The sequence below is a fragment of the Myripristis murdjan genome, chromosome 18 (genome assembly GCF_902150065.1).
Source record: "Myripristis murdjan chromosome 18, fMyrMur1.1, whole genome shotgun sequence".
NCBI classification, from domain to species: Eukaryota; Metazoa; Chordata; class Actinopteri; order Holocentriformes; family Holocentridae; genus Myripristis; species Myripristis murdjan.
The window spans coordinates 4,540,933-4,551,994 of NC_043997.1; the positions used below are offsets into that span (position 1 = coordinate 4,540,933).

Here is an 11,062-nt window from a genome sequence, read left to right on the forward strand (position 1 = left end):
AACTCATAAAGAATAAACAAATGAATAACAATTAATAGGCTAATTCATAACATAACATTAACACATTAATAACAAGAACAAAGTTATAGCCGCACATCTCCGTGGGAAATCTTACAGGTACTGTCCGTGGTGCTGAATCCGCCTCCGCCTCAGCAGGTACTGTCCGTGGTGCTGAATCTGCCTCAGCAGCTGCTGTCCGTGTCGCTGAATCCGCCTCCGCCTCGGCAGGTACTGTCCGTGGTGCTGAATCTGCCTCCGCCTCGGCAGGTACTGTCCGTGGTGCTGAATCCGCCTCCGCCTCGGCAGGTACTATCCATGGTGCTGAATCTGCCTCCGCCTCGGCAGGTACTGTCCGTGGTGCTGAATCTGCATCAGCAGGTACTGTCCGTGGTGCTGAATCTGCTGAGGCACTTCATTCTCTTTATTATAGAAATTAAATCCATAAAATTCACGGAGGATCTTGTTCAGCTCTTCTTTACTTACAGGTGAGAAATCAGCTGTTTGCCCGGTGTTTGTCAGGTAGTCTTGTAGACATTTGACGGCCCAAGACGGTGATCGGGCCGTACCGGCTTCATTTCCTGACCTCTCCAGCTGATCCAGCTCTTCACTGGATCAGCTTTTTCATGTAAGCACAGCTAGTCGTGCTGTCACGCTCATTTGAGATCATTCTAAACGTCTGATTGACCAATCAGATTGCTCGGTCGGATCTACGTGTTGTATAATAATAACTAATTCATGTCACAGGCGAAAATATTGGCGTTTTTTTTTTTTTTTTTTAACGCACGGTAGGCTATCATAGCCTGAGTCGACCACCAGTGGCGAAGATAAGTGCGTTTGCACTCCTCCGGTCCCGGTCCAAGTCGAATGGACACCCACACGGGCGTTCCAACGGCCTCCCCTCCCCCTGACAGGCCGCTCAAGTCGACTCATCACCGCGGAAATGAGTGAGTTCCCGGTCCAAGTCAAATGGACACGGGCATTTCAAGCACTACTGCCGCTGTTACTCACGACCAGAGCCTATTCTATTAATATAGACTGATATAATATAGGTGGGTCAATGAGTACAAATCTGGAAAAAGTTTGGGGACCCCTGGTTTAAATAGTGTGCAGTTTACAATGTGTCGGGACGTCCCACCTGCTGCCTGGGTGGAGTCGCTGGTGGATCAGGGATTTTCAGAGAGAGAAGGCAAAGGACAAGCTGTTCCCTTGCCTTCCCTCTCATAGGGTTATTTTTTATATATAGTGTTTCAGGGTCAAACTGAATAAATAATAATAATAATAATAATAATAATAATAATAATAATTAAGACAACCAGACAAAACACTGAATGCTATTAAACTGTTGCAGGAAACGTTACTGATGCCTACAAGGCTGTGTTTGGCATCAGACAGTCTTTCACACTCTCCTTAGAAAATACCCTGACTGTATCCTCCTCTACGATTGGTTAAACCCTGACTTCTTTTCATCTTTGTGTGTTGATTAAATTTGAACTGTATTTTTTTTTTGTATTGTTTGTATTTATTTCGTTTTCTATCATGAGCCTGGGAGGGATTATTAACCGGCAAGCCAGCATATTTAAACACATTCATGAGACAAGGCTACATGTTTATGCTGTAAGATAAGTATTACTTACTATCAAATAAAACCAAGAAAACAAACAAACAAAAAATCTTTAAACAAGTGAATGTGAACAGGACACAAGTGGCATCGTGAATGAGGACAAACACACGTGATTTAAAGTCTACATCAGGGAAAAATGACTGTCACGTCCTGTCACAGTTTTCTTTCCTGCTAATGTCCCATAACAGTCCTGTTGTCATAGCCAACAGATTGCAAACAGACAACCACTATGATTTACATTCCTGGAGCCTCTTCATCCATATCCAGGCCATTATGGGTAGCCATGGTAACCAGCTTGTGTACGACTGTTTGAAAAAGGTGTGTCGCGCCGGAAGTGGAAGATGGGTGTGATCCAAGGCGGTGTGTGTATTCGAGATTCTGCCAACCCTTTGTTGTAGTTTGAAAATGAAAGGACTGGCTCATCCGGTGAGACGTTTTGGCTTCTTGACAATTTTATCGTCATCATTGTTTTGATGGTTTAGGTCAAGATAAACATTCTGTCTTTTTAATTTATTTATTCATATGTGTCTGTTTCAGAATCAGTCAATGTTTTGTTGCATCAATCACGATGTGTTTCACAGTGTCAAATGGTTTATGTAGAGGTAGGCTGCTGAAAAAAAAAATCAATTATCAGTTTCCTTTTTCTGAAGAACAGCTGTTCCCTCACCACCTCTCTCGTAGTTTTTTTTAAAGATCAAACAGAATAATTTTAAAAAATTTAGTTAAATCAAGGTTCATGAACAGTCAACTTCAACAACATGAGTCGTTTATTATTATTGTGTTATATTTAGCCCCGCCCTCCTGCCTGCAGGGTTATGTCAGGCCATCAGACTCAAGAACTGAAATTGTTTACCAGCAGGGATTCGTTCCTCCAGCGGGGCGTGGGGTATGTGGGACGGCCTGCTCCTTTATAAAGCTGAACTCTACCTGTTGCTTCATCCAGGAGACATGAGGGAAGCTGAGCGGAGGGAAGAGCAGGCAGCCAGGGGCCACAGACACACTCGGCTGCTCACAGATGTCATTTTTCTCACTGTGAAACTTGACATAGAGTGCTTTTTAACTGGACAAAATTCAGCAGGATTGGAAAACCTCCTGCATCTGGACAGCTGGTAAGAATCAAGACACGCTTAGCCTGTGTTGTTTGACTTAGGCATCATCATCACCATCATCATCATCATGGCATGGGAAGGCCAGCTCTGGAACCACAGACTGTCTTGCAGGGTGGGCGGTGAAGACAAGTGAGGTCCTTTCTGTCCATCCAGCTGCTGTTTAATGATGCTGGTGGCAACACTGTAGATGTTTGCTTCCTCAAGAACTTTTTCCAGCTGAAACACAAGAGGAGATGTGACGTCCAAGGCAGGAGAGATGGTCTGCATCTTCAAGGCTTACGCTGTGTGTTGTTGTTTTTGGTGGTGGGGCTGATGGAGAACTTTGGTCATTTTTAATGTTCACGGTCCATCAGATGTGTTCATGTCCTCTGCTTCCACAGGGAGGAGATGATCAGCATCCTGCTGCTTGTTGTCCTGACAGCCTCTGTCTGTGGTGAGTTCGCAGTTGACAGTCATCTGTTTTTTATACACAAACATGAATATATGTTTAATATCTCAGCTGATTGCCCCACAGCCTCTTTGTCTCTCTCTTAAATCTGTGAATCTGTAATGGGAAAATGGCCAGAATTGTTTTTTTTTTTTTTTTTTTTTTTTACCCATAACAGCAGCAGTTCAACATCTGCTCGTATAGGAGGAGGAAACATCTGGAAGAAATGTCTTGTATCTGAAACAACAGCTGGATATCAGTTATAGTACCAATAAATATTTATTGTTTCTGATCCAAGATAGTTCATTTTTTAATGTTGGAGACAATATGATAACAGCCACAAGGTGGCACTGTAGGGGTCCTGAACTACAGCCTTTGTACCACACTGAGCACATTAACATGCACACCAGCTCACTGATCACTGGAGGAAATCAGCTCCAGGCCAAACTGAGAGTTTCATTCCTGTCAGGGTGGAAAAGCCTGAAACAACATCTAGAGCATCATGGGACATGAAAACTCTCCAATTGGCTTTACCTTCATCAGGTTGAGATTGGATTATTAGTTTGTATGTCAACATGATTATTTTCTCTCTTGTGTCTCTCCAACAGGAGCTCTGGTCCTGAATGTGAGACAGTCTGTCTGTCAGGCCGAGGAGAACAGGAACGTCACCATGGAGTGGACCTTCACTCCCAACATGAGACTCACCGACATGGAGATTTACTTGGCATTGTGGGTATCTGAACTAAAGACTTCTAAGACAGTATATTATCAACTATACGGTGTTGAGTACCCAGAAGTTCAAGATGAGCAGTTTGCAGGACGAGTTGGATTGGACAAAGACGAGCTGAGAAAAGGAAACATCAGACTTCATCTGTCCAGACTCAGGACTGAAGACTCAGGCGTCTATCGATGTGAAGTGGCCACTTATTTTGACGGGAACATCAGTGAATGTTCCCTCAACGTCACTGGTAAGTAGAACTCAGTAGAACTGTGATCACTGGTGGAGAGGCTCGCTCCACTTTCTTTGAACTTTCTGTCAGATTATGAGAGTAAAATGTTTCCTCTCCTGGTTTGATCTGTGCAGCAGCCAGGATTCAGCCCACAGCTGAGGAGACCCAGCCGGCAAGTCGGGGAAGGATCGCTCTCTTCTTTGGTTTGGGACTTTGTGTTGCAGCTCTTTTCCTCCTGATGTTCTTCACTCTGCATGGACACATTTCTTCTCAAATAAATCTCCACTGTGTGAAAACTGGGGGTCTTAAACTCAGTTCAGATCAGTGTGAGCAGAGCATTAAACCAACTGATCAGAGTCTTTGGTTTTCTGGACTGAAACAGAGTCACTGCTCCTGACTTTAATAGGATGCTGTGAAACAAGACGCTGCCTTCAGACGGACAATGTTTTTTTTTTGTCTGGACAAAAAACAGGACACAGCTGAGGAAGACAAGCCGTCGAGTCGGTGAAGGATCCGTCTCTTTGTTGGACTGGAACTTTTCTCCTCTCCACTCGGTGTGGACAAACTTGTTGTGAATGAAAAACGCCGCCTCTTCAGACTCACAGGGAACAAACTCACACACTTTGATCCCTTTCAAGCGAGTCCAACACCTCCATGAATCTGTGACGCTGTGTTTGACCAACGTACATGCACCTGGAGTCCAATAATCAACAGAGATGGACAGAGTACTCTGCCCCAGTACTTGAGTAAGAGTAAAAATACTACTGGTCAAAATTTACTCCGTTACAAGTAAAAGTAGCTCAGTCGACATGTTACTCAAGTAAGAGTAAAAGAGTACTTGCTTTTAAAGGTACTTAAGTATCCAAAAGTACATGCTTTTAATTTTACTTAAAGTAAAAGTAAAAGTAAGAGTGAATTTCTTATTTTTCACATCAATGAATTACTGTAATTTTTTTCAATTTATAGGACCTTGTGCCTCTTGTTTCAGAGAATTAACTCTTTGAAACCACTTGCACTGATGTGCTTGCGTGTAGAACCACAATGTTCTCCAAAGCCTGAAGAAACACCTCTAAAAACAAATCAAATGAATGAGGTCATAAGACTGAGACTCATAGTCAGCGGGTTCATCTCTTTCTTCTCTTGTTTTGAGTTGTTGGGAGTCAAAAGAGCGTGGTGACTTTGGCGTTCTCCTTATATGGGCAGGGGATGACGTATTTCCACTTTTACGTAGATTCCAGTGGAGAACGTGTCCTCTGATAGGCTTCCTTCATTGACAAACACAGCTTGTGTCCAATAGGATTTTAGAAAAAAAAAAAAAAAAAAAAAACACAGCCGACCTTAAAGTAACGAGTACTTTTCAGCCTTCCTAGAAATTTACTCGAGTAAGAGTAAAAATATTTGTCTTGGAAATGTATTCGAGAAAGAGTAATGAGTATCAAAGAAATCTAATACTCATAGTAATAAGGTACAAATCCTCAGAGTCTGTACTTAAGTACAGAACTCAAGTAAATTTACTCTGTTACCGTCCACCACTGAAAATCAATCAGTGTCATCAGTGCTGACAGTCTACCTCATATTGATTCAGCATCTCTCTCTCTCTCTCTCTCTCTCTCTCACACACACACACACACACACACACACACACACACACACACACACACACACACACAGGTGATTCTGCAGTTAACAGAGGGGATGTTTGCACTTTACGTTTCTTGTCTCATGCTGCTGCACTTTGTTTTCATATCAGTGGATTATATGGCCTCTGACCCTCTTGAGGAATGTCATTTATTTGATTTTTGCCCTCATTGTAACTCAGTCCGGATTAGAGATTAGAGTTCCTCCACTCTGACTGCCACCTGTCAATCAAATCTGTATCTGCTGCTGTTGTAAGTAGTGTGTTTAACAGCAGTTGTCCCCTCCCTGCTTCCTCTTCATTTACCTGTTGATTAATGGTGAAACTGAGTTTGAGTTTGAGTTTTTATTCAGTCACACAAACAATAAATAACACATGTTCACATTTGTAACTGTGTCATCCAAAAAAGAAAACGTGACTGAAAAGGCACAGGCAGAAGCAGAAGCTTATTTTAAGCCTGTCCTATGACAGATCAAGCTACCCTTCAGCATTTCAGCATTTTTATAAATACAAATGGAAAACAAAGACAAAATTACATCTGATATAATAACTGTTTCAGATAAATCATCATCATGTCTTCTACTTGTTCCACTGTTACTGTTTTTACACCCGAGTCCTTTTCTGTTCCTAAACTTTTGTCTTAAATTCAGTTCCAGTGTTAAAAAGGTACTGACTCGTTTTAAATCTGTTTCTCTGACGCCTGCAGATTCTCACAGAATGAAGGAAACGTCAGACTGCACTTTGGTCAAGATCATAATGTTGTGAGAAAAATGTAGAAAAGAAAAGTGAAAGCTGTAAAGTGTAATTCTGTTGCCGCTGCTTTGGCCACGACATTCAGTTCAACCCCAGCTGCTTAAACAAGACATAAAATAAATAAATAAATAAATAAATAAAATTGCATGGAAAGATCTTCAGTGTGAAAATGTCAATTTTGATTAAAAATCCTACAGATCAAACTTCATGGCTGTTCCTGCATTAAGGCTCCATATTTGTTTTTCTCTTCTTGTTCAGACAGTTAATGTCTGGGCGTCCTGCCAGAAGGAGGAGCCAGGTGTGTGTGTGTGTGTGTGTGTGTGTGTGTGTGTGTGTGTGTGTGTGTGTTTGTGTGACACAAGATAAAGGTAATAGAATAACGCTGCCTGATTGGTGTTTGGTTCTTCTTGGCGCTGAATTTCAAATTCTTTCACTGTTCACTATGAGCTGTGAAGCTGGTGTGTGCTGTGGTTTGTGGACCTTCTGCAGAGTAAACTTCATGTGGGTAGGTTCATGGTTTCATTTGTTTCACTCCTTCACTCTTTTCCTGCTTTCTTTCTCGTGCCCTCAAGTGTTGTGTTGCCCAGCAGCTGCTGTGCTGAAGCTGTGGCTCATATGGATGTTGAGTGCAGTCTGCTCCGTGTGTCTGACGGCTTCATGGCTTCAGCTGCTGCAGGATGATGATCGTTCAGGGCTTCATTTCATTTGATGCAGCATAAAGTGAGAATGTGATGTGGAAACATCTGTGCTGTCCAGGCCCAGTGTGTCCAACAGTCTGAACAAAGTCTATGGAGTTCACTACAAACACAGATCATCTTCTAATGAGGAATCTATCTGTTGATGCACAGATTTATTCAGAATGCACATAATGCACACACTTCTTAACAAATACACTTATTTAAACATAAGGCACACACTTTGTTGAAAAGTTCTAATGCACATATTTTTATATTTCTTATTTTTCTGTTTCTGTTTCTTATAATTTCACTTCATATGCATATAATATATTCTTCTTTTGAGAACTTAAGCAATGACAGCTGACCTGATTTCTGCTGAGGGATCAATGATCAATGAAGTATTTCTATTTCTGACTCTGTCTATCTTTCTATCCGTCTGCCTACAAGGCAACATTGATTATTATGAGTTTGAAATGCAGGAGCCGGTTTATAACCAAGTTAAGTGGCTCCATCTAGTGGCAGAACGACATCACTGCCTGATTACTGCTGACTTGAGAAACATAGAAAAACTTTTTCCATTTCTTATAATTTCATTTATGCTTATAATATATTCTTCTCTTGAGAATTTGAGCAACGACAATTGACCCGATTTCTCCTCAGCGATCAATGATCAGTAAAGTTTTTCTATTTCTGACTCTGTCTGACTGTCTGTCTGTCTGTAAAAGTCATCATTGATTGTAACGAGTTTGAAATGCAGGAGCCGGTTAAAAACCAAGTAAAGTGGCTCCATCTAGTGGCTGAACGACATCACTGCCTGATGACTACTGACTTGAGAAACGAGGGTTTTTTACAAGATTTGACTTCATTCAGAGTCAAACTGTTGATCGCTGTGTAATCTGACTAGATCTCCTTGAGTTGGTCAAGTGTTGCCAGGTAACTTGTCTGTGATGCCTTCACTGTCCATCAGATGTGTTCATGTCCTCTGCTTCCACAGGGAGGAGATGATCAGCATCCTGCTGCTTGTTGTCCTGACAGCCTCTGTCTGTGGTGAGTTCACACCTTCTGCTCTTCATATGAAGATATGTTGAAGCTGAGAAACACATGTTCTGCTAATATGAATATAAATACAAATATAAATATAAATGTAAATCTTCCCACCACTATATTGGAAGTTCAACATGAGCTGTTTAATTTTTAGCAAGTAGAAAATCTTTATCGGCAAAATTAAGAAATTCAGATCTTCAATTGTTGCTTCAGTGTCATTTCCTCTTGGTGTCATACACAACTTTTATGTTAATATATTTTAATGTGTTTATATTCTTTGTGCTCTTTTACACCTTGTAGTTTCCCCACAGATTACTGATATGCATGTAAACAGTCTCTCTCTCTCCCTCCTCTCAGCAGGATCTTCCTTTCTGAATGTGAGACAGACTTCCTACGAGGCGGAGGAGAACAGGAACATCATGATGGAGTGGATCTTCACACCTAACTTGACTCTGACCAGCCTCAACATCTACTGTGCCTTTTGGTTATCTGATGAGATTTCTAAGACTGTCTATCACTTCGTAAAAGGTGTTGAGCAGCCAGAATCTCAGGATCAGCAGTTTGCAGGACGAGTTCATTTTGACCAAAACGACTTCACGAAAGGAAACATCAGACTTCATCTGTCCAGACTCAGGACTGAAGACTCAGGCATCTATCAGTGTGAAGTGTTCACTCTTTATGAAGGGGGCGTCAATGAATGTTCACTCAGTGTGACTGGTAAGTAGAAGTTGGTAGAGTTTTCCCCACCACTTTATTTTGCTTTTTTGTCAGATTATGAGAGTAAAATGTTTCGTCTCCTGGTTTGATCTGTGCAGCAGCCAGGATTCAGCCCACAGCTGAGGAGACCCAGCCGGCAAGTCGGGGAAGGATCACCAGGCCATTGTCTTGGGGAACGATCGGTCTCCTCATTGGACTGGGACTTCAGTCGTTGCAGAGCTTCCCTCCCTAATGCGCCCCACTGAGCATGGACAGATCTCTTGTGAATGGACTTGGACTTGTCTCTCATGACCAGAGCAACTGCATTGGGTTGAGTGAACAGCCATCTTTGAGGAACCAATTGAAAAACTTAATTGAGACACAGCGCAATGAAGTTTTACTTGGTTTGCATTTGAGTCCGTCCACTTTGGCATGAGCTAGCGACCGAGGCCTTGTTCTTATAACCTAGAAAACACTGTGACCATCATATTCCCAGATGGTGCCAGTCACCCTGAATGGAACTGTTTACTTTTCTTTTTGTATTGATTGAATTTGATAAGTATTTTTATATTGTTTGATGTTTTTATATTGTTTTTTTTTATATATATATTTTTTACTAAGACTGAGGCTGAAATGTGAGATGTGACACAGAGGGAAAACGCCCACCTCTTCCTGTTCTGTCAGTTCTATTTACAGATAAGACGTCACAGACATCACCGCTTTCCTTTGGCCAAATGATCACATTTCCTGAGACTCATACATACGTTTTGTTTCTCTTTATACACTTTTGTATTTTGTCATGAGCCTGGAAGGAATTATTAAAGCAGCAGCTCTCTCCAGACCAAAATCGAACCTCCTCATCATCACTCTACTACTGCTGCTCTGATTGTTTTTATCCTCTACTTTAGTTTTTGTATGACGATATGTTTTTTATGTAAACCATAGCTTGTCAAGCTGACAACCTTGATAGTTTAACTGCTGTTTTACTACAGTATTAATACCAGTTAATCATGACTTTTAATCAAGTACTATAATACAGCTGTGGTAGTGCGACCATATAAAGTGCCATATAACACTGTGGTTAACAGCATAAACACTACAGGAAACCAGGGTGAAGTCTTGTGTGAAAACGGAAGCACAGTGTGTAGAAAATATCCTGCACTATCAAGTCATCTCACTCAGTGTTTAAGTCTTGTTTTTCTTCAAAATAAAGGTGCAACAACCTGCCAGTGGGATGATATTTCAATCACAAATAGAAAATATTAAGACTCACATCCTGTCGATTTGTTTATGAAGCTGGACAGTTTGCTTGAACTGCAAGACAGTTTCATTAAGATGGATATTTCTCCTGTCTGCTAATGGTATTGTACACAAACTGCAAACAAGTTAGAGTGAAGAGCTGATATTTATTGGTGACTCCCCCTGTTCTGGATGTAAAGTGTACGTTCATTGCTACTCTTGGCAGTGATGTTCAGTTCGACCACAGCCGGTTCCATCGAGGGGAAAAACCAAATCACAGGTGACAAAGAAAGTTTATAATGTGGAAACATCAGTTTTGATTTAATAAATGAAGCCTTAACAGTCCAAACCTCACGGCCTCTCCTTCATTAAAGCATGAGCGTGTGTTCAAACAGACTCTCGGCATCACCTCTGTCAGGCTGAATGAACTCTGCAAAGAAAGATGGAAGCGTCGATGATGGGAAAAAGTGGAAAAATAAGACGAAAACTCCCAGTGATCCAGTGTTTCTTCACACACCTGCGGCCTGATTCAACCTGAAATATGTCTGACTATGAAAGGAGGACGCCTTCAGAAATGCTTTTTCATGTTTTTCGAACAAGTCGAGTCACTACAAGTACAGGTATGTTTATAATTAAGAGCCTGTTTCCATGGTTACAGATGAACTAAACGGATTTCCTCCCATGACAGGAGTGTGTGAGGGTTTAGGTGCTGTTTGCAGATTCCGCCACTAGATGTCGCCACATAAACACATGAGAAACCCAGGAGAGCCTCTGTTGTAGAAGCGGCTGTTGTCCGGTAGAGTCACCACCGCATTTTTGGCCGTGGTGATCGTACTTTAAACAAAACATTATATTATAAATCATTTTTATTGACTACGCTGGTATTTAAAACACGAACAGCGGCCCATTG

General features: G+C 41.5%; 2 protein-coding genes across 3 annotated transcripts; both read left to right on the forward strand.

Annotated features, from left to right (window-relative positions):
• The first annotated feature begins 2,509 nt into the window (after positions 1–2,509).
• LOC115377014 (uncharacterized) lies at positions 2,510–4,908 on the forward strand. Its single transcript, XM_030076869.1, has 4 exons — positions 2,510–2,730; positions 3,111–3,163; positions 3,766–4,125; positions 4,242–4,908. Exons 1-4 carry the CDS (start codon positions 2,510–2,512, stop codon positions 4,502–4,504), a joined length of 897 nt encoding a protein of 298 aa, XP_029932729.1. The 3' UTR covers positions 4,505–4,908.
• Positions 4,909–6,932: 2,024 nt separating this feature from the next.
• Positions 6,933–9,722, forward strand: LOC115376427 (CD276 antigen homolog). Of its 2 annotated transcripts, XM_030075999.1 has the most exons (4): positions 6,933–7,001; positions 8,168–8,220; positions 8,575–8,934; positions 9,033–9,722. In XM_030075999.1, the coding sequence occupies exons 2-4, from the start codon at positions 8,175–8,177 to the stop codon at positions 9,164–9,166; spliced, it is 540 nt and encodes a 179-aa protein (XP_029931859.1). In that variant the 5' UTR covers positions 6,933–7,001; positions 8,168–8,174; the 3' UTR covers positions 9,167–9,722. The 2 variants fall into 2 exon arrangements, with proteins under 2 accessions (XP_029931859.1, XP_029931858.1); XM_030075998.1 differs by lacking the exon at positions 6,933–7,001 and having other exon boundaries at positions 7,963–8,220.
• The last annotated feature ends 1,340 nt before the right edge of the window (positions 9,723–11,062 follow it).